General features: G+C 43.4%; 1 protein-coding gene across 1 annotated transcript in view; it reads right to left on the bottom strand.

The window, feature by feature from the left end:
• Positions 1-21,615: 21,615 nt before the first annotated feature.
• The window catches only part of GUCA1A (guanylate cyclase activator 1A), a 20,544-nt gene continuing 19,108 nt past the window's right edge, over positions 21,616-23,051 (bottom strand). The window contains exons 3-4 of the mRNA XM_015410642.1: positions 22,636-22,726; positions 21,616-21,773 (exon numbers count right to left, since the gene is read on the bottom strand). Coding sequence (XP_015266128.1) covers positions 21,616-21,773; positions 22,636-22,726 — 249 coding nt within the window. The remainder of the gene's footprint in view (positions 21,774-22,635; positions 22,727-23,051) is intronic.

Raw genomic sequence — 23,051 nt, 5'->3', positions numbered from 1 at the left:
CCCCCCCCCCCGCAGTTTCCTGCCCGTGTGACCGCAGCCTTAATTAATCTGCAGGGCCTGGGTAGATATAGTACAGGACATTGATGTTAAATGCAATTACACATGCAAATTTCTGAGGTGTTCCCCCCACCCTTTTGTCCGCTCATTCATTGTCTTTGGTAGCTATCTCCTCATAATAGATTGAATTGGAGCCATTCACTTTGCAGAAGATCCAGTGCAACTGGTCCTTCAGATTACAGTTGGAGGATCAAGAATGTGCCATATGCTCACACACCCCCTCCACCCTTCTCAAGCGCTGATCCCTCTCCCATACTTTTCTGTATTGGAAGCTTGCCATGATATCAAAATTGAGCAAACTATAGTTGATGTTCATCGAGTTTGCCTCCAAACCATGGTTTGCAAACCCACTTTAGATACTGATTTCAGATCATGGTTTCAAAGCAAATGCTAACTATAGATTGTTACATTCAAATGTCATGTTCAGAGAATCTGTTGTACATTCCCATCTTGTTTAGAATATCAGAATGTCACATCTGAATTGAGTCAGTGTCTTGAATGAGAGGCAATGATAAGAATTTTATAGGGCAAAGGTCTATATTTGTGAGTCCTCAATATAGTCTTGTGATATTTACATAGAGTTACAGATAAATGTGAAGAATTATGGTGATCTTTCACATTTGCTGAGCCTAAATATTTTGTAAATGTTGATCATTAGTATATAGCCTCATATATATTATTGTTGTTACCAAAGCCCTTCAAATACAGGAGAACTCATTTATTTGAGCAGCCCGGGATACATTGAAGTACTATGACCTAATTCTCATAAACAGTAGATGAGGTTATAGAACTTATAACTGGACTACACTACCTCAGTCTGCAAATGTGAATGCACAAGATGCGATGTTACATCCCTCCAAACTCCTGCACAAATAAAAGTAGCACATAGGATATACTGCTAAGCTAGAAAACTTGCATCTAGTTTTCTGTGTACAAAAATTCGGGTTTTGCTTTTGCAGGGAGGAGCCATCAATCATATGAGCCCCCAGCTGCAGTCTAATATAGTACAGCCTGACACAGGTTTACCACTTTTATTTATTTTTATTTATCTTTGAATTTATATCCCGCCCTACCTCGAAGGCTCAGGGTAATCTGCTGTTTGTGAGAACAAGGCCTATAATATCAAGACAGATGGGGGGGGGTGTTCTGTTTACATGTGATTATATAAGACTACATGGAAAACACTAGTGTTGTGCCTGCACCTTTCATGCACACATCTCTGACATGGCAGAAGCAGCAGTTTCTTTGGATATTGTATAGAGTTAGCATGGAGTGGTGTGGCCTCTTGCAGGCTCTGGAGTTATCACACCAGTGATCATTTGAGTCAGCTGTTTGAATGCCACAGCTTGCTGCAAGGCCTGTTTGCAATGTGATATAGATCTTATGGGTCAGTTATGCACCAGCATTCAGCCTTTGCACAATGTAACCTACAGTTCGGTGCCAATGTGGAAACACTAGAAGAGCAAAGTACTAGCGTAAGGAGAAGGACCAAATGCAATGATAATTTATTTGCAGCAGTGTGCAGTAAGCCTCCTGAAGGAAAAACATTTCCAATTTAAACGTGAATATATTATCATTTCAGACATCTCCTAAACAGGAAATTGCAATAATTGCTTTAATTTTTTTTCCTGTGGCCTTTCATAGTAAAATCCAGGTTTCTCTTCAGTACTCAGTTTTATGTACCACACTTTCATTGTTTTCTTAACTGTAAGGACATGGAGCTGGTATCTGATAGGTAAATTAATATGTTCACTGATCCCATAGAAGTGTGAATTCTGAAACTTCACAGTTTGAACAGTTGCCACTATTCTCTCTGTAATTAGCAAAAAATTAAATTGTGGGGAATTCCTTCCATGATTTTCCACTTTGAGTAGAAACCAGTATCTCAAGTCCCGATGGCACCCATCTAGAAATGTTCCACGTGTTATTTCAATGCTGCAACAGTGAGTATAAAGCTTTGAAGTAAGGATAGAGAATAAGAGAGATGCTTGGAAGTGGCCTAGAATATGTTAACTTTCTTTACTTTGATCCGCTTACAGTCAAATAGATTTTGAATTATCTATAACATTGACTTTGTCCTGTTTTGGGAATTTGGACAACCAGGGTTCCTGGTTAATTTATGCCAGTGTGAAGTTGCATGCAAGGGTAGAGAAAATATATTGGAGTGCCTGGAGAACTGAGCTATGTATAATGCAGTCTGCTGAACTGTTTGGAAGGAATTAAATTATTTAACTCCTTAATTTTTGGCAATTCTTGTATTTCATCTAACCCAGCACCCTTAGCACCCTTGCCACAGTGCCCACTCTCATCTGTTGATACTGATTTTCATAGAACTAAAGATTACGACGATACATCATGCCATCACTGCTCAACGCATTCACATTCATTCGTCTAGTTTTTTATAAACAGGTTTCATAGGTTAAGTGCTTCAAAAACCTGCCAAACAGTTTTTGAGAGAAAACCACACACCACAGGGAGTTCTATCTTCAGCATTCCACTCTGATCTCCCCTAAAACTATGTCTCAAGCCAAGCCTATACAGCTGTTGATATCATGCAGCACCATCCTAAACCAATCCCAGCCATCTTCCTGAAGACCAGGAAGTAAATTTATCCTTTAAGTAGAATTCAGAGGAATTTTTCAAAAATGCTTCTTTGACTTTGAACCTCAAAAAAAATTCCAAACTTCACAGGAGGTAAAGTTCATCAAAAAATAAAAGGTTGATTTCCCAAAATAAATTTTCTCAAAGGGATAAAACTAATATAAAAGCTCCCATTTGAAGCTTCTGAAGTAAGGATTTTGATAAAGTGTAAACATGTACTTGCTATATAAGGGGCCCTCCCCCCTCAATTCCTGCTAGTAGATCTATAAAAAGGAAACTGACTTCCTTACCAATTTGGTCACCACTGACCAGGTCAGAAGTTTCGTGTAATCCATTTTCCAGACTTACAGCCTGACATGGGATTATCTTGATCTGATTTCTTATCAGGCCAATTTTGGAAACTTGGTGGTAGTCATCAGCAGCTTAGGCAAATCAAGTTCTGACTCAGACTGTGAGCTCCTCTTTGTGATTGTGCCCAAGATAATTAGTTCTCAAGAAAGAATAATGCTCCTCTTATTAAGTGCCATACAGTTAGTGGCTGAGTTGAGTCTATGGCTTAGACCCAGTGATGAGCAAGTGGAAATGTTAACGGACTTCACAAAATTTGAAGAAGTGTGCTTGCACACAAAAGCTTATGCCTTGAATTAAACTTTGTTGGTCTTAAAGGTGCCACTGGACTCAAACTTTGTTCACAAAATCCTGTTTGCACGAGATCTTGGCAACATTTAGCGCTTTCCTCTGTATATATCGGAGTGCCCAGAAATTTGTTTCAGGTGGGTAGCTGTGTTGATTTGAAGCAGCAGATCAAAGTTTGAGTCCAGTGGCACCTTTAAGACCAACAATGTTTTATTCAAGGTATAAGCTTTTGTGTGCATGCACACTTCTTCAGAGACAATGAAATAGAAGTTACCAGTCTACACATATAGTTATGAGACTCAGCTAATTACTCTCAGCCTTCCACAATTAAGAAGGGTACATCTGCCCATCAATTTCCAATTTTGATACATTTATTTCCTTCACTATGTTTTCCCCTGGAATTAAACCCATGTAAATGGTAACCATATAAACTAAGCTTGTTGTTCCTGTTTGGTCCTTGAATCTGTTCAACAGCTTCATTATGTTGTAAACTAATTTACTGCTCACCCTATACCTATATGTATGGACTGGTAAGGGTAACTTCCATTTCATTGTATCTGAATAAGTGTGCATGCACACAAAAGCTTATACCTTGAATAAAACTTAGTTGGGCTTAAAGGTGCCACTGGACTTGGAAATTTGTTGTACAAGATCTTGTGCAAATGGAAATGCAAGTAGGAATACAGTAACTGTGACTTAATACAACTGGCTACCTTGTTTTTTTCTTGAATTTCTGCTTATGCAAGAGCTCTAGCACAAGTGGAAATTTTGTGCTGGATCCAACCCTATTACTTCGTATCTTTCAACATTTTACAGATAACAATAAGGAGATGCTTGGAAAGAAAAGGGCTATGTTTGTGCTTTGGTTTACAAGCATTCTGTGTGAGTTCTTCTCTACTTTCTTTGGCAAGCATTCAGGAAAAGAATCACCTATTTTCTAGGGGTTCTTTCCCAGCTCACAATATCGGCACATGCACCCTGATGGTGCCGTATTCATGTGCCTATCAAATTGCCCCATAGATATTTTGTGTGTGTGTATGTATAAAGTGCCATCGAGTCACAGATAACCTATGGCAACCCCAGGAAGGGGCTTTTCAAGGCAAGTGAGAAGTAGATGTGGTCTGTCATTGCTTTCCTCTGCAAAGTTTTCCTTGGTGGTCTCCCTTCCAAGTACTGATCCTGCTTAGCTTCCAAGTTCTGATGAGATTGGGGTATACTATTCCATTCCACATCCCATGGATATTATAGTTCATCTTCCATCTTTGGTGCAGCTCCACATTAGGACTCCACCTGTTTGCAGGCCAGCCGCAGACAGAATTTGCCTACTATATAGACACCTAAGGGTGGTGCCCCTTCCATTCTGAGCTGACATGACTTCTTTTTCCCACCTAAACCATCACATGCTCCAGAGGATGGTGCCCCCTTTCCCTCAGTACCTTTTCTGCTGCTGCATGGATAGGATTGTCTTAGCTTCGCTGTGTTTAAGATTTTCACTTTCGTCGAGCTTCATGCCTTCTTCTCTGGGAGTTTTTCTCAATCTTTAGCTCTGTTCTCTGTGGATTCTCGGCTCCCTCAGCTTGATCTTTGAGGGATTCTTCTTTGTAGGTGAGGTATCTCTCATCGACCTACAATCCCCCCAAGGCTTTCCTTCAACATTCTTACCTGCAGTTGTACCTAACAATTGTGTCTACCAAAGCTCTCTTTAAAAAAATGTACTGAGCATGCAAAATAACCCATAGTGACAAGCATGAATTGTATCTCACATGCTTGGGAGAGTCCCACAATACGGCCACATATAATATTTGTCAGGGCTTCACTCTGAAGGCATGTTTTTTGGCAGAGCATTCCGTCCAAAGGCTGCTCTTTGGGAAAAGGTCCTCACTTTGTCTGAACAGTCCAAGTTGTTTCTAAGTGCAGAACCTCATAGATTGCCATCCTTGGTACGACCAAGCCCTTCAGTTCCAGCACCGGAGTCCCATTCTGCACTCGATTCCAATGGTTCTGGCAGCAAGCAAAGCTGTGCGCCTGCATCCAAAGAGTGCAACCTCTGTGGCCCCAGCATCAATATCTGCAGTACACTCGGTCCCCATCGCCTGCTTCCTCAGTTCAAGCAAGTAGTTCTTTGGAACCATCGTCAAAGAAGCAAAAGAAGACCAAGTATAAGGAGAAGACTGGCTGTTTCTAAGCACCACAAGCACTTGTCTCCCCCTCCTGTTCTATCTTCTGAAAAGCCAGACATTATTCTGGTACCCTCACTGGAAACCCCCCCCCCCTGTGACTCATTTTACAGGTTGTGTTCTGGAGTGGAAGAGGAGCAGTCTAGCCTACCTGGTGGAGAACTTATGCCACCCCAACTGGAATCGACCATGCCTGCCCCATGGCCACCCTTCATTAGCATCCATTCTACATGTCTCCTGCTTACCTTCAGCAGTGGCCAGGTCTTTATTCACAACAATCCCATCTGGGTCCTTCCATTCCAGGACACAGGCATTCATCTGGGGACTCCAGGCATCTGGAGACCCATTCTCCATATATGCCTCCAGTGTCTCCTGACATTGAGACCTGAGAATGAAGGGACAGTGGTGTCACACCACAGCTCTGAGAGCAACTCAGAACCCTCCCCAGACAACAGGGTTGAGGACTCCACCCCCATTTCTCCAAATGAAGATCTCTGCCTGTATAGTGAACAGATGTTGAGGATGGCCAAAACATTGGACATAGTCATCACCAGGGGTCATTTCCTGCAGGAGCGCACAGGAGCTGAGCTCTGGCAGTAAAGAGCCCAGGGGGTGGGCACATGCAACAAGCCCCACCCCCTGCTCCCAGCAGCCCTCAGTCAGAGCAAGAAGCAGCCAGGTAAGTTGCAGAGCCCCCCCCGGCCCCCGGTCCAAAACAGTCCAGTGGGACCTTTAAGACCAAGTTTTATTCAGGTACGAGCTCTCCCTCCTCTGCGAGGACAGATCTGCACATTCCCCCAATAGCTAGCAATCCAAAACAGTCCAGTGGAGCCTGAGCAGTGGGTGCTGCCTTCTGACACACTTCTGGTGATGTCAAATAAGTTATGCTAATGAGTTATGCTAATGAGCTCCTGCATCTCTTTTTCTACTAAATGAACCCTGGTCATCAACACAACTGATAATAAGTCAAAATACAAGATCCTGGGTTGTCTTTACCCCAACTCCCCGGGCATTGTGGCTTTCCCAGTTTTAGAGGGCCTCACTGACCTCACAATCCCAGTATGGCAGAAACTGGCATCCACTCCAGCCACTTCTCACAGGGTGCAAAATTTGTATAAAGTCAAGTGCGATTCCTGTGATATTTTATCCACTCATCTGCCACTTCACTCATCACCAAAGAAATGCAGCTGTGCCAAAAACATGGTCAACACTCAACTCCAGCTGACGGAGTCAGCACCTAGACTCTCTGGGTCCAAAAATATATTCCTCAGCAGGTTTAAATTTTAGGGTTATCAGACCATTATGAGGGGATACCAGCTCTTCCTATGGGAGAAGCTGTCACAGTACCTCAATATCCTTGCCTGAGGAGCCTCAATCACTGACCAAGCTGATCCAGTCTGAGGACATAAGACTTTCTAAACAAGAAATAAATGTGGGCAAATGTGGCAGATGCATCTGCAAGATCTATGGCCTCAGCCATTCTCTTGAGAAGGCATTCTTGGCTGCCCACGACTGCCTTCCCACTGGAGAGGCACTGTAAGATAGAGGACCTTCCTTCTGAGAATTCAAGCCTTTTCTCACAGACCACTAATGAGTTTCTGTCTGTGATTAAAAAGAACAGACAAACTGCCAAATCCCTTGGGGTCCTTCCTTCCACAGCACCACAACAGCACTTCACAACAGCAGGGGGTTGCCACCCCCTTCTACTGTGGCCAAAGATGTCAACAGCAGGCTTCACCAGTATCCTCATCACCGATACCAATCTCCTTTCTTCCAGAATAGAAAGAGTGCTACATGACATAGGTCTGGAAGCCAACAGGCCCCACAGAGAGATCAGAGCCAGTAGTTGTCAAAGTTCTGACTATCCATCCAGTTTCAGGCAGAAGATTCCCAGTTCAGGAACAGACTAGACTGCTTTTATGAGGCATGGCAAACAATATTTAATTTATTTAATTTATTTAACTTTCAACTTGCTATACCGCCCTAACCCCTAGGGGTCTCTGGGCGGTTTACATATGTAGTGGTTCTAGTAACCCTTCGTCCCTAACTTGGGCCACATGATAGGGGTGGGGGAGCCCTACCGGCACCCAGGTGGAGGGCCTTTGTTGTTGCTCCGGCATGGCTGTTTCTTCCAGGCGATCTCTCTTGGCATTTTCCCCAGACGACTCCTTTTGGCGGGACCGCGCAGGTGCACGACTTTACGCCCGCTTCTTGGCTCCGGCTCTGTCCGGTCAGGCTCCGCCGCGCCCTGCATTGCACATCATCGGGCGCCTCCCAGTCTTCTGCCTTCGTTGTCGTTGGTCGCACAATGGTCTGCTTGCCGCCAGGGATCGCTCTGTCAGTGCAGCAGCCCCACTGCAATATTTGGGTCTTAGCTGATAGTTGGGTCTTAACTATAGTTCATAGTGGTTATTTTTAAAAATTCACCTCATTGCCCTCCAGTCTCTCTGCTTCTACAGCAGTCAACAACCCATACCCTGAGCTCCAGGTCCAGCTTCAGGAGCTCCTGGAAAAAGGGACAAAAAGTTCCAGTAGGCCTCCAGTCATGGGGTTTTCATTCTGAGTTTCTTCTTGTTGACAAAAAAGATGGAGGCTGTAGACCCATCCTTGTTTAAAGGAAATTAAAACAAGGTTTTGAAGGTGTCTGAATTTAGAATAGTCTCTCTTTCATCAGTCATTGAATTCCTTACTCCTAACTCATGGTTTGCTGTGCTGGACCTTAAAGATGCCTATTTTCACATTGCCATTCACCCCTGACGTAGGAAGTACCTTTGTTTCAGATATGGTTCAGAGGTTTTTCAGTACTCAGCCCTCCCATTTGGCCTGGCCACAGGCCCTACAGTCTTCACCAAGTGTATGGCTGTGGTCGTGGCCCATCTGAGAACACCAGGCTGTGCCTTTTCCCCCTATTTGGATGACTGGCTTATTGTTGCACCCTTTAGGGAGCTTCTAAGGGCCTGGGTAGACTTAGTTCTCTCCACTTGCATAAAGTTAGGGCTAGTAGTTTCCTTAGAAAAGTCCCATTTGGAACGCTCCCACCAGGTTCAGTTTATAGGGGCTTCTCTCAACTCTATGCATGCCAAAACCTCCTTGCCTTCAGATAGGGGCAGGACTATTAAAGCTATGGCCACTATGTTTCTGTGAAAAAGGTGGCAATCTATTCAGTCCATCCAGTGCCTTCTTGACCTGATGGCTTCCACCATGGCAGTTATACCTCTGGTTAGACTGCATATGTGTGACTTACAAAATTGGTTCATCAAAACATTCAACCCTGTGAGACATACCCCTGGGTATTGTTTCTTTGTTCCCAGATCAGTATCTAGATCGCTAATCTGGTGAGCAGAGGATGTTAATCTTTTTACCGGGGTTGAATTTGGTTTTTGGGTTCCACAGGCCACCCTTACAACAGACACATCCCTGACAGGTTGGGGCACCCATTGTTTTTCTGTGCAGGGTAGGTGGTCCTCACTAAGTAAAGGCCCCCATGTTAATATTCTGGAGTGGCATGCAATTGGATTTGCCCTTACCTCTCTCACAGATATCCTCTGAGGCAAGAGGGTGCTGGTTCAAATGGACAACACAACCACTATGTACTATCTAAACAAGAAGGGAAGTAGAGGGTTGCAGAGACTATACACAGAGGCTGTTGCAATCTGGATGATGGCCACCAGAACCAGATTTCCCTCAAAGCCATTCACATAGTGAATTCAAATTCTACTGCCAACAGGTTAAGCAGAACCCACCTTTCCATCCAAACCAAGTACCTTTGACGAGTCTTCAAGAGGTGTGGGGGGTTCCCCGAGTGAATCACTTGGCCACATGTGAGAAAAGGAAGGCTCAAGAATTTTGCTCTCTAGCAAGCAGTGACCCTGCCTTGTTAGGAGATGCATTCCAAATCCCGTGGACAGGCAGTCAGTTCTGTGCTTTCCCCCCCTTCTCCCTTCTGAGCAGGGTCCCAGGGAACCTGATAGTGGAGAAATCAGATTGCATCCTGATAGCTTCCTTTTGACTGCACCAGATTTGGGGTTTGAAGCTTCTTCACCTAACAGGTTCAGACTACATCACCTTTCCCCCACTCCAGGCTTACTAACACAGAGACCCATTCTTCATCAGCTGCCTACATCTCACAGTATGGAGGATACATCCCCAGAATCCCAGTTCTCCCCAGAGGTTTATGACATTCTTGTCCTAGTGAGGAGACCCTTGACCAGGTAGTCATATTCTAGAAAATGGTCCCAACTCATGAATTGGGCAACCTCAAAGGGGTTGTCACCATTCACCTGTCCTACCCTTAATGTTGGAGTACTTTCTCCAGCACACAAGGGTTTAGCTATGTCTTCAGTAAAGGTACACCTAGCAGCCATTTCAGCGTACCATGATCTTGTGGCGGGTTCTTCCTTGTTCTCCCATAGGCTGTCCCAATGATTTCTTAGGGGTTTGCTTAATGTGTTTCCCCCTGTTCCTAACATAGTTCCACCATGGTCCCTTTCTGTAGTCCTAGCTCAACTTATGGGACTCCCTTTTGAGCCTTTGGCCTCCTGCCCCCCTGGCCATGCTTTCCAGAAAGGTAGTGTTCCTGGTAGCAATCACCTCCACTAGAAGTGTGAATGAATTGGTGGCCCTTAGAGTAGATCCCCCACTCCTGAAGGTATTTAATGAGAGGGTCATCCTCCACACTAGTTTAGAGTTCCTACCAAAGGTGGTCTCCCAAGTTTCACCTGGCCCAGGAAGTGGTTTTACCTGTATTTTTCCTTCCCCATTCTCCAAAGCCAAGAAGGCACTTCACACATTAGATATTACAAGGGCCTTGTTATATTACATTGACAGGACGAAACCTTTTTGGATTGATAAAACTTTGTTAATTGGGTCCACAAAAGGAAAGATCTGCTTCCTCACAGTCTCTCTTAAGACGGGTTGTCGCTGTCATTCAATCTTGTTATGAGGTTGCCAATAAGCCCTGCTCCCTCAACATCAAAGCCCACTCCACCAGGGTGCAAGGATCCTCAGCCACTTCCCATCGCTGAGTTTTTCTTGTAGACATCTGTAAAGCCACAACATGGTCAGAAGACGTTATGTTCTTATGTTATGTAAAGGTAAAGGTAAAGGTTCCCTTGCTCGAAAGCCAGTCGAATCCGACTCTAGGGTTGCGGTGCTCATCTCCGTTTCAAAGCCGAAGAGCCAACGCTGTCCGAAGACGTTTCCGTGGTCATGTGGCCGGCATGACTAAACACCAAGGCGCACGGAACGCTGTTACCTTCCCACCGAAGTGGTCCCTATTTATCTACTTGCAATTTCTTGCTTTCGAACTGCTAGGTTGGCAGGAGCTGGAACTAGAGACAGGAGCTCACCCTGTCTTGCGGCACCCGGGTCTTGAACCACTGAACTACTGACCTTCCACAGCCTGCAGTTCAGCGTCTTAACCACTTGAGCCATCGCAGCTCCTCTTATGTTATGTGCTGGACCTGAAATCAAGAAAGGGTGCACAGGTTGGCAAGACTGTTCTCCAGTCACTTTTTCATTTGAAGCATCACCCTGCCTCCTCTGGTGAGTAGCTCACTAAATTCCCAATGTAGGGCTGCCCTGAAGATAGAAGATGAAAACAGAGTTGTACTTACCTGTAACTGTTGTTCATCAATGTCTTCTGTGTAGACACACATTCCCTTCCTCCTGCTCCACCGTGAGCGCTCTCTCTCATATATATATATATTCCATACTGCCAGGTGACCAAAGGGTAGGGGTACCATTGACTCCTTGGGTTATTATCGGAGTTTTCTTGTGGTGGTCTGACAGGACCTGAGGGGAAGGAGGGCACCCTCCTCCAGAGCACATGATGGTTTAGGTGTGGGGGGAAAACATCACATTGGCTCCGGGGGGGGAGTGCCCCTTTTAGATTTCTACAAGCTAGGAAAATTTTATCTGTGCACCAGGCACAGTCCCAGTGTGTGTCTGCACAGAAGATATAGATAAACAACAGTTACAGGTAAGTGCAACCCAGTTTCCCAGCATAAACTATGCTAGATAACTGCTCGGAAATTCAACTGCCTTACCATTCCAAAAACGCTGCCTTCAACAAGAAAGGATTTTAGATCAAAGAATTGTTGTTAGCATAAAAGTTCCTTGGAATAAGAGATGGATAAAAACGCAACAGGTGGCTAATATTCTTGGAAATACATTGCAAAATTGAGTTTGGAAGAGGTATTAAAGCTGGAAATACATAGTAATGTGCTCTGCAAAATGCTTAGACAATTAGAGTAATTACAACAACAGCCAGATGGTGGCATGCTTACTTTATAGAAGAAACCCAGAATCTTCAAGTTTGCTATAGTACTTAAAATTTATTATGACCCAGTGGCATAAGGAAGGCTATTTAATCAAGAGGAAAACAATTTGAGAGGGAGAGGAAGGAAAATGCTTCTCCTTTGCTTGCAAAAAGTTATCTGCTCTGGTGTCATGTTTTAATAACGTTCTGACTTACAGCTGTGCATAGGTTTAACTAAAAAAAACAGAACCACTCAAGAGGCACCTCATTACCCTATTTATAAATGGGGAAAATATATTGGGCAATAAATATCTAATGTTCACAGGGTACTCAATAATCTGTTCTTTTACCTTGAAAAAATTAAATTACACAGTGATATAACATTTGACTTTTTGGGCCTAACGGCACATTATGCAGTCCTTGCATCTGAGTCTGCCACAATGACTTTTTATCAGGCTGCTAATTTTCCACTGGAAACTCATTTCCTGGGTACATGGGAATAGGATGTTTGATGAACACACTTTTTCAGTGCTAATGAGAGCTGGTAGGTATGGGGGTAGTATTTGTCATAGATTGCTGGTGTTTGGCAAGGATGCTTGCTGTTTGTCTAACCACTGTAGCATCTTGAGAGTTGATAACAGAAGGGCCCCTATTTTCCCTATGGTCTGGCCCCAGAGGCTCATAGATCTTAGTGGATTCCAGAAGGTTCTGGGGGATTTTAGGATCCCAGACAAGTGAACGCTGGAGCCGGCTGTTCTCCCATGGGTCGGAGCTTGGCAGAGAGGTTGCAGGCAGTGTTCCCTCTAAGCTGAGTTAGTGTGAGCTAGCTCACAGTTTTTTAGCCTCTGGCTCACACATTTTTGTCATAGCTCAGGGAGGATGGCTCCAGAGCAAACTAATTTATGCAGTAGCCAAATCGCTTGCTCACAACTTTAATGCCAGTAGCTCACAAAGTAGAATTTTTGCTCACAAGACTCCACAGCTTCGAAGGAACATTGGTTGCAGGTGGGCATTACCACCAGGTTGCATCCTTTCTGCAAGGAAGGGGGGTATAGGCTGGCATGTATGTATAACTCCCAAATAAAAGGCAGCATTGTTCTCCTGAATCAGAGTTCTTGCAAACGCCCCCCACTTTCAGTTTCTACTGCAGAGATTCTCGGGGACTGATTTTGTTCTGCTGGGTTTCTATTATCCTTGTGGGGTTTTGCTGTTTTTTCCCCTCCACAGGAAACAATGGAGGATAGGGGCAGCTTTTTTTGGGTGGCCGTAACTCAGACCCTGCAAATCCAATCTTCACCAATCTTGGAGGGCAGGTAGAGACGATTCAGACAAAGGTCCTCTGTGAGTTTGGTGTCTCTAGTATGCTGGAGGGCCATTCTACCACAAACCAAACCTCACAAACTGAACCAGTTCATTTCACAGCTAAAAGTTTGTGATGGTTTGTAGGTTGTGAACCAGGCACACCACATACCACAAACCAAACTAAACCACATTTTCCCAGTTCATGCTCATCCCTAGAGATACGTTCCCCTGGAGACAATGGCAGCTTTGGAGGGTACACTCCATGGAATCCTATCCCTGCTGAGCTACCTCTGCTCCCGAAATTCTGCCTTCTCCTGGCTCCACTCCCCCCCTCCCATCGCCAGGAATTTCCCAAGCTGGAGCTGGCAACTCTTGTTGGATGGGACAGCCCATAGGTGTGTAAACACAAGTGTTTCTGAATTGGCTACAAATCCAACAAGAATGGTGAAGGACAAAGCATCTTGATGTGAGTGATTTGGGGATTTAAAAGAACCTATGGAGCTGATTTAGGTTAAAAAAATATTGAAGGACATGTGTAACTATGTTATCTTGTAGTTATAATCTTGAAGGGAGGCCCATAAGCAGCCGGAGAGTGTTAGAGTTACCATCAGCCAGATGGAGTCTGGAGAAATCCCAGAATTACAGCTGATCTCCCAACGACATAGATCCGTTCCCCTGGATATGACTGCTTTGGAAAGTGGACTCTATGGCATTATAGCCCACTGAAGTCTTTCCCCACCCAAACCCCTCCCGGCCCCAGGCTCCACCCCCAGATCTCCAGGAATTTCCCAACCCAGAGTTGGTAACCCTCTGGGACGTATGAGTCTGGGCTTATTTTGCCTGAAAGAGAAGAAAAGCAAGGGTGCTCTTTTCTTTTGTTTTCTGTTACAGGCATAGCCTGAATCTGGAGTCTACAGTATCTGCCAAGTGAAAGGATAAAGAAGAGGCTCTGCATCTCCAAACTTCAGTTGTATCTAGTTATGGATTAGGAGTTTATTTTTCCATTCAGCCTTTTGGGATTTGACTATGGGTTTTTTAAAAAAAATAATACAGATTTTCCTTTTTCTGTCCTCTAAGGCCCCGGTCACACGGGAGACTTTGGCCCAGGAGAGGGATGGATCGGGGGCGCAGCAAACGGGCGCGATCTCACCACAACATCTGGGAAGCAGCACACACCCATCCCCAATCAGTCCCCAAACCCTGAAAACCCGCTGCGAAGAAGGACCTCCTACAGAGGAGGACTTACCTGAAGCACCGCTGTAAGTGCGGCCGTGGGATTGCCGCCTCGCTGGTCGTCCAGATCAATCCAGGCTCCCCGCCGAACTGTGCATGCGCACACATGCGCAGTTTGGCTGTCGCGCTCTTTCTTTAGTGGCTTCCCCCCAGCATCTGATCATGCTGGGGAGGAAGTGTGCGGCGGCTCAGGGGATCTATGTGATCCCGCCGCCGCGTCTCTTTTGGTGCGGCTTTAGAAAGTCGCACTTTGCCTGTGCTATTCCCCCTCGTGTGGCAGGGGCCTCAGTTGCAGTATACTGTCCCAAAGGTGACAGTGTTTGACGACAGGATACAGTGGATCATTGCCACCACAGCTAGCCACATCCCAAGAATTTCTCCAAGAGGTGTTGAGGTTAGCCACCATGTTCTCTAGCTCTTAATATTTATTTATTTATATTTATTATTGAAAACATTTTTATGACACCTTTCCCCCTTATCAGGGGTCCATGAGTTGGCAAACATAAAAACATTACAATATTAAACAATTCAAATACAGTTAAAATTGATAAAATAATTCAATTAAAAACACACAAGCAAGCAATACTAGAAGGGCCAATAACTGTTATTGGAAGTATGCCAGATGAAACAAAAAAAGTCATCACCTGCTGGCAAAAAAAGCTAATAGAGGGAGACAGATTAATCTCCCTGGGGAGGGAATTCCAAAGTTTTGGTGCTATGATGAACACTTTCTTAGGTTGCCAACTATCTAGCTTCAGATAGCAGGGGCAACTGAAGCAGGTCCTCCAAATATGACTGGAGTGTACATGTAGGTTCATATGAGAGGAGGCAGTCCTGAAGTTATGTTGGTTCCAGGCTGTAGAGGGCTTTAAAGGTCAATACCAGCACCTTGAATTGAGCCCAGAAGCAAATTGGAAGTCAGTGTAGATAGAGCAAGACAAGAGTGATATGGTCATTATGACTCATGCTGTACCAACTGTAGCTTCTGGGCAGACGTAAAGGGCAGCCCCATATAAAGAACATTGCAGTGATCTAATCTAGACATTACCAGGGCATGCACCACAGTGGCAAGATCTGTTCTGTCCAGGAAAGGCCTCAGCTGGTGAAAAGCATCCCTGGGTCACAGCTGCCACTTGTTTATCCAACAGGAAGCCAAGGTCCAGGAACAAGCTATGAACGTGCTCCTTTAGGGGGATTGAAACCCCCATCCAGAACAGGGGATAATCCAGAACAGGGGATAACCCTCTCCCCACCAGTAGCAACATTCCATGAGTTACATCGTCCCTGATCTATTTACCTTCAGATCAGATATTTGCCAACCCACTGCTTTTCTTTCAAAGACCAAATTCTGGCTACGCATGTCTACCCGTTTCTATTTGTATGCTGTGCTATAGATGCCTTCAAATACTGGCACCAGTTTACAAAGGGAACTCTGACTGATGAAATGCATTTTTAGGCCTCCTTACACCACACAAATTAACTGCTTAATTACATAATAATGCAAGTTTGGGTCCAGGTTTTCTGACAATCACATCCTTCAATTAATTCACCTGCAATACTTCCTACAGACTGGAATCTGCATTCAGCAATCCAACAGTCCATCCTGATTATATGACAAGGGTAAATGAGGCTTAATAGTTATTAACTAGCATTTATTTGTTTTTAATAGTACGCTGAACTACTGACTTTGAGAATGAAGAATAGACAAGACATCCCTTTCGATTGCATCCTGGTACACTGACACCCAAATGGCAATGATCTGCTGCAGAGAAAAAGCATAGTGGTGGAGCTTTTTTTCCAAGGTTTTACCCCAAATCCATATTATAGTTGTGCATGTGTTGGTTCCTGTCCATGCCTTCCTTTGTTTTGCACAATGCTGCCCCCATGGTCTAAGAAGGAGGGGTATGACGATCCCCACCCCCCGGATCCCTTTACTTCTTCTTGGCTAAGTAGCCCCTTTTCTTTCTTGTTTGCTTTTCTGTCTCACTCAGTTGTTCAAACATATATAGAATTATGCTGACCCAGTCTAGGGATCTGAGGGACCAACTAAAATCCTTTGTTTGTCTTTATTTGATAATGGCACACAAGACGCTGATGATAACTCAAAATGAACAGTTTTATTGTACTTATGAGGGAAAATGGTCAGGTAGGTATCAGGTTTAGGGCTTAGAAGGTGAGCAGGCAACAGGAATGAGGTAACTCTGTATAAATATAAACAAAATATAGTTTATCACAAACAAGTAGCTGTTTAGTCGTACAGACAGGTCTTTAAACACCGAGGAGATATATTTATTGGCAGTCTCTGCTTAAATAACCAAGCATAAGCTTCTTTGTCTCAAGGACACTTTAACTGGTGAAGGCAGAAACATTCACACCAGTTCCTATATCCCTTCTTAACCACTTGACAGGGATCACACAAACACCCCTTTTCTAGGAGCTATTTCCGTCAGGCTTGAATGGGGATCCTTCTTGATTCCCTCACTCTTTTCATCTTCCTTCCCAGTCAACTGTCAGTTCTTAACTGCTGCTAGTTCAATCTGACACTCTCAACTGTGGGATTCTGTTTGTATCCCCTGTCGCTCAAGCTTCTCAGAGTGGGTTAAAGCATTAACTATTTACTGTCCATCACAAGAGGAGAGGAAGAACTCCTCATCTGCCTCCTCCCAAGCCCTGTTAAAGTTTTTCCCTGTCTATTATGAGGAAGGTAACACCCCCCTTTTGTGAGAAACAAGGCTTGCTTGCCAGCACCTTTTGGATCTGCCTTTCTAAGAACCCCTCAAAGCCACCAATCAGGCAGGCAGAAGCTCTTTAAAAGACAGACTTCCATGGTGACCTTTCATTTACCCTGTTGCCACTCCCAGTTGTGGCTGAGGAGACTCCTGCCTCTTGACAACAGTGAGCAAATGGACAATCTAAGCAAGACTAAATGTATTTGTTATGGAAAACACTTTTGATTACTTTTTGTTTCCCCAGTGGTGGAAAGATAGGCATAAACCACCTGCTTGTGTGCATTCATGCTGACTTTGATGCAGGCTACATTCAGGGCTAGGTAAAGTTGCCTGTTTACTTTGTCCCATACTGGGGACAGAACAGGTGTTGAAGTTAATTCTCATTCTTAGTCCTAGACTTTTATGAAACTGCATAAAAGGGCAAAATGAGCTCCCTACCTGCAGCCACATTATTTTGCCCCCACAGCTTCTTCTCTATAATTTATTGTTCCTACCACAGATACATTCCTTATAAAATATAAAAATATAGAATATGAGTACTCTGAGTAAAAATCTTAAAATAAAAATTGCAAAAGGATTATGCAAAATACTATCTTTAATGTATCCTTTCATTACATTGTTAAGATCCAAAGTATAAAACATAAAACCTTACATTTGAACAGAAATATATACCAGAGAACTTGGAAAATGCAAATTAATTAAAAGCCAAGCAAATTATTGCTTTCTGTATATCAGGACTCTCATACCTGCCAGATATCCCCATCAGAAGAAAAAAAAAATCCATCATCATTAATAAAGATGGGCACAATACAGTGGGGATAGTGGGCAGGGAGAGAGTCAGGGATCACTAGACAACATTTCAGAGTTCCAGCAACATGCCACAGCCACGTATACCACTGAACTTCGAACTTCAACCAAATATATCATCCATTCTCATCAGTGGAGCAGACAGACATTGTTACAGACATTTATAAAACATGATTTTTTATGTATTAAGAAGTGTCTTCATGTGAAGAGCCATATATTGCATTTTTTGGTCCAGAGTTCTATCACTGAGTTGCAATGACCTTTAAAATATTTGCCCACATTGGTAATATAAAGATGTAGCAAAATTTTAGAAGCTAGACTTGTAGCTTTTATAAAAGATGTTCTTTTTCAACCAAAGGAAGCCTGCCCCCCTAATTTTGCCAGCATTTCATTAATATGACAACAGAACAGTTATCAAACGAATTTTTAAAATCCATTGTCTCTGAATGAATCATGTGTCAGAGAAGAATGTAGGAAGTATGAATAGCTATATTATTCACTTGTGACTATTATGGCTATCCAAATCATAAAGCACTTGAGACACAATTTCTCAGTTATTCTAGTACTGGGGTTCTTAATGGGGCCACATAGACCCCCCCCCCCAAGGATGATCTATAAATCTTTGAGGAGCATTCGGAACTGTTTGAGGGCAATGGGAGTGTACTCCGTTTTAAGCAGTATCTCCTCCCTGCTGCACTGGCTTCTGAATCCAACAGAGACGACTTGTTTTATACTGCTTTGCACTTGTTTAATGCCCCCACCCCCACCCCGATAAAATCCCAACTCCTAGATTTCTAATACAGGCTCTTTAAAAAGTGGCACACAGCAAACAGAAATCCAACTTAATATTAAGGAGTTGTCCGCTCGCCATCAGGCACAAGGGTCTCATTAAATGTATACCTGGGATCTGTGTATCATATGCAAATATCATAACGATATGAGTAGAGTTGTGTGGAGTGCTTTTTTATGTTGTAATTTGTACTTTTGGCTTAGGGAGCATTTGATTACAGTGTTGCATACTTTGTGGGGCAGCTGTAGATTAAAGGTTAAGAACCATTGTTTTAGTACATCTCCAAAGTATAAATATATTGTAGAAGAGTTATTCTGGATTTAGGCTAGTGAGAATCTGCAACCAGCATCTAGATAATCAGAAATAAATCTCAGAAGACAAGCAAACAAAAATTGCCCACATGACTCAGTGCAACATCTTCAGGCTCATGCAGACACTGCTTCGCATAGTCCAGTACACATTTAAAGGCACATATTGAACAATTAAAAGAAAAGAAAGAAAAACCTAACTATAACCAATGTTGCTATTTTTTCTGTTTTCCTAATTCTGGATTTTGGATCTTTTTTTTAAAAAAATCACATCATCTATGGACAAGTGTACATAATCATTACTATGACTCTCATGATCAATTTATGCAGATAAGCATTTTTTTTCTAAAAGACCAACTGTCTGAAAAGACTGAGGAAGCTATGACTTTTCGTACCTTGTTGCATCATTTATGGCTGTCTCTGCTGTCTTAAGAATCACATAATATTTATTTCAACAAATAAAGCTTTAGCCCTTAATTTTTTTCTCAGGAAGTGTTGACATTTAGGGCTTATACCCATGACTATTTCGTTTCCTAGTTCACAGAGGCATATTTGAAAATGTCATGCAATGCAGAACAAGAAGAGGGATCATTGTGTGAAGTGCTTAACACACCTGTGTAAGTGGCTGCACGTTATCTTTCTTTGTAAAAAAATCTCCTTTACTAAAACCCGTCCTTAAAGACCTTCATATTATATCCAGTTGGAAGACAAACTTGAATTGTACCCCTAAAGATACTAAGGCCATCATAACAGCATATGAAAAACAAATTCTTGGTGAATACTGCTTAACCTTTTGTACGCAAAAATTAGGGTTTTCTCTGTGTACCTGAATTCCACCATTACTGCCAGTTTGCTTCAAATAAGTCTGAAAATTCTCAACTGTGTTTCAGTTTCAAAAATACCTAAATATTGATTGTATCTATTTTCCAAATAAAGAAACAGAAGAATAGGTTTTTTTAAAAGGGGCTAAGCTTTTTTTTTTTTTTGCTGTGAAAAAATGCACATTTTCAAATTATGCAACAATCTGCATTAGGCAGAGCAGCGGAAAAGCTGGTTCAGTAAAATATACCATATTAATGATTTTGTGTTTCTTAATCGTTGAGGCCAAATAGTATGTGTTGTTTCTGCAGTTGCCAATGAATAGAGGTGCAAATCTGTTCGCCCTAGAAACAACGCACAACAGGATGAAAGTCTCTTCACAATGTCTTATGCCACAGGCCTGAGATCAGTTTTTTGTTTGAACGGTGATACTCTGGTATTTGGGGCAAAACTCTATGGTTAGCAAAGAGTTTTGCCCAAAATGCTAGACCATTACTGCATGGTACCCCCAGTGTGATGATGTCACGTTTGTGCGACATCATGCCAGTAACGTCGATGCATGACGTTGCTGTTCAAGGGTGGGGCTTCCTCTGCCAGCCAACTGGCTGGTGGTGGGCTGGAGCTCGGGAAATCAGAGGAACCCCCACCCGTACCAGGAGTCTGGCAACTCTACTTCCAGATAATTTGTATTCCTTCCCACAAGAGCATCATCTTTCAGAGGCAGTCAGATGGCACAGGGATTCTTGTGGCACCATTCAGAAAGTTATCTCTGTGTGGTGGGTCTCCCCACCAAAACTTATTGTGGGTAGGGTTGCCAACCTCCAGGTGGGGTCTGGAGATCTCCCAAAATTACAGCTGATTTCTACATGGCAGAGATTGGTTCCCATGGAGAAAATGGCTGCTTTGAGGGTGGGCTCTGTGGCATTATACACCACTGATGTCCTGTCCCTCACTAACACCACTCTCCCCAGCCTCCACCCCAAAATCACCAGGATTTTTCCAACCCGGAGTTGGCAACCCTAAAAGGTTGATCCACTAACTAAGTATCTGCTTCCCTTTACACATTAACACTTCTCTCCAGCAAAAGCACCAGCAGTTGCCTTTATTTCTTAAGCAACTGTGAAGATTGTTGAGTGTTAGTAATTATGTTGACAACAGACTTTGATGTCTCTGATTACACAGAAACACTTAAAGCTTGTACTCTTTAAGGTGATGTTATAAAACAGAGTCCCCTGGACTGCTGTCCCATTCGCGTCCCTGAATATTTCTTTATATAATATTACATTTATTTAATTTTTTTCTTTTTATCGTATTTAAAAAACAAACCCTCCCCTAGTCTATTCCCATCTATTCTGCAGCTCCTGCTGACCCCCCTTCATCAGGGTTTTTCCCATCATTCTTGATCATTCGCACAATGCGTGTCAGGTCCAGACTACGGGTGAGGGGGCTCTGTGGCATTATACACCACTGATGTCCTGTCCCTCACTAACACCACTCTCCCCAGCCTCCACCGGAAAATCACCAGGATTTTTCCAACCCGGAGTTGGCAACCCTAAAAGGTTGATCCGCTAACTAAGTATCTGCTTCCCTTTACACATTAACACTTCTCTCCAGCAAAAGCACCAGCAGTTGCCTTTATTTCTTAAGCAACTGTGAAGATTGTTGAGTGTTAGTAATTATGTTGACAACAGACTTAGATGTCTCTGATTACACAGAAACACTTAAAGCTTGTACTCTTTAAGGTGATGTTATAAAACAGAGTCCCCTGGACTGCTGTCCCATTCGCGTCCCTGAATATTTCTTTATATAATATTACATTTATTTAATTTTTTTCTTTTTCCTTTTTTTAAAAAAAAATCGTATTTAAAAAACAAACCCTCCCCTAGTCTATTCCCATCTATTCTGCAGCTCCTGCTGACCCCCCTTCATCAGGGTTTTTCCCATCATTCTTGATCATTCGCACAATGCGTGTCAGGTCCAGACTACGGGTGAGGATATCAAGTAGAAGCTCATCTTTCTGGACACCCGTCATGAACTCCTCCAGAGACAGCTCACCTATAGAAAAAGAAACAAAACGGTCCATTTCATGTACAGCCTGAAGTAATAAATGGGATTTGATCTGCTGAGTAATGCAGGCATAGAAATCCACCCAACTATTTCTGCATTGCCACCATTTCTGCCCTCAGTCTTTTTAAAAAATATGTACACACTTTGGTTTCACTTGTAAAGAAAAGAGAACTTACCAGTTCCTTAAATAGGCTATCACAATAGTTAATCAGCCTAACATTTAGGGATCCTTACCATTTCTAACTTGAATCAATTTTATTTACATTCACTGAGATCCAGCACAGTTTAGTGAACAACTTCAGCTCCATTGGAGACATTAGTCCAGTTATCCCCCCCCCCCCTCACACAGCCAGCCTAGCCTACCTCATTGGATTTCTGTGCCTGCATTGCTCAGCAGCCTAGGCCGAGAGGGCGGGGGGGAAAACCAATAAATAAAAAATGTATTAATTAAACCCACCAGTCTTTTCACTGACCTGCTCTACATATAATTTATCTTCGCATCCGATACCATAAGAACATAAGAGATGCCAATGTTGGATCAGGCCAAAGGCCCATCCAGTCCAACACTCTGTATCACACAGTGGCCAGAAATACCAGTGCCATCAGGAGGTCCACCAGTGGGGCCAGGACACCAGAAGCCATCCCACTGTTGACCCCCCCCAAGCACCAAGATGACAGAGCATCACTTGCCCCAGAGCCCCTTCTTGTGCTGCATTTCCCTCAAACACACTCATATCAATTTGCAATCTTCACAAAGGACTCCTATAATGGCCCACTGGTAGGTTCTATCCAATCTACTTGGGTCCGCTAATTTAATAAAGCACCTCAGAATGCATCGAAAGATTCTTACCATCTCCATTGATATCAATTTTATCAAACACCATGTTTGTGAAATCTTCAGCTGACATTATTTCTTGACATGGATTAATGGTGCGAATTGCCTGTAGGAAATGTGAGATAGAAAACATCTAATGAGCACCAGATTCAGATTTATGTATTTGACAACAATAGCCAAGTAACATTTTTTTTCAACCTTAAATAAGCACATTTTGATGGGAAGGCCTAGATTCCCCAATGAGAATTATAAACTCACAAGGGGTGGAACCGTGATACTCGCGGAAGGGAGGCAGAGGAAGCAGCAGGAGGGAGTAAGTACCCCCCATCCCGCTGTTTCCCCGTGTCCTCCACCCCCCTTGCCTCTCCCCCCCGTGCACGGCTCCGTAGCAAGGCCTCGGGAGGCTGCAGCCGCCCGGGCCTCCCTGTTCC

Source organism: Gekko japonicus, unplaced genomic scaffold (assembly GCF_001447785.1).
Source record: "Gekko japonicus isolate JY-2015 unplaced genomic scaffold, Gekko_japonicus_V1.1 scaffold4355, whole genome shotgun sequence".
Lineage (NCBI taxonomy): Eukaryota > Metazoa > Chordata > Lepidosauria > Squamata > Gekkonidae > Gekko > Gekko japonicus.
Note: the sequence above shows the minus strand (reverse complement) of the source record. Positions and strands in the feature narration are given on the sequence as shown.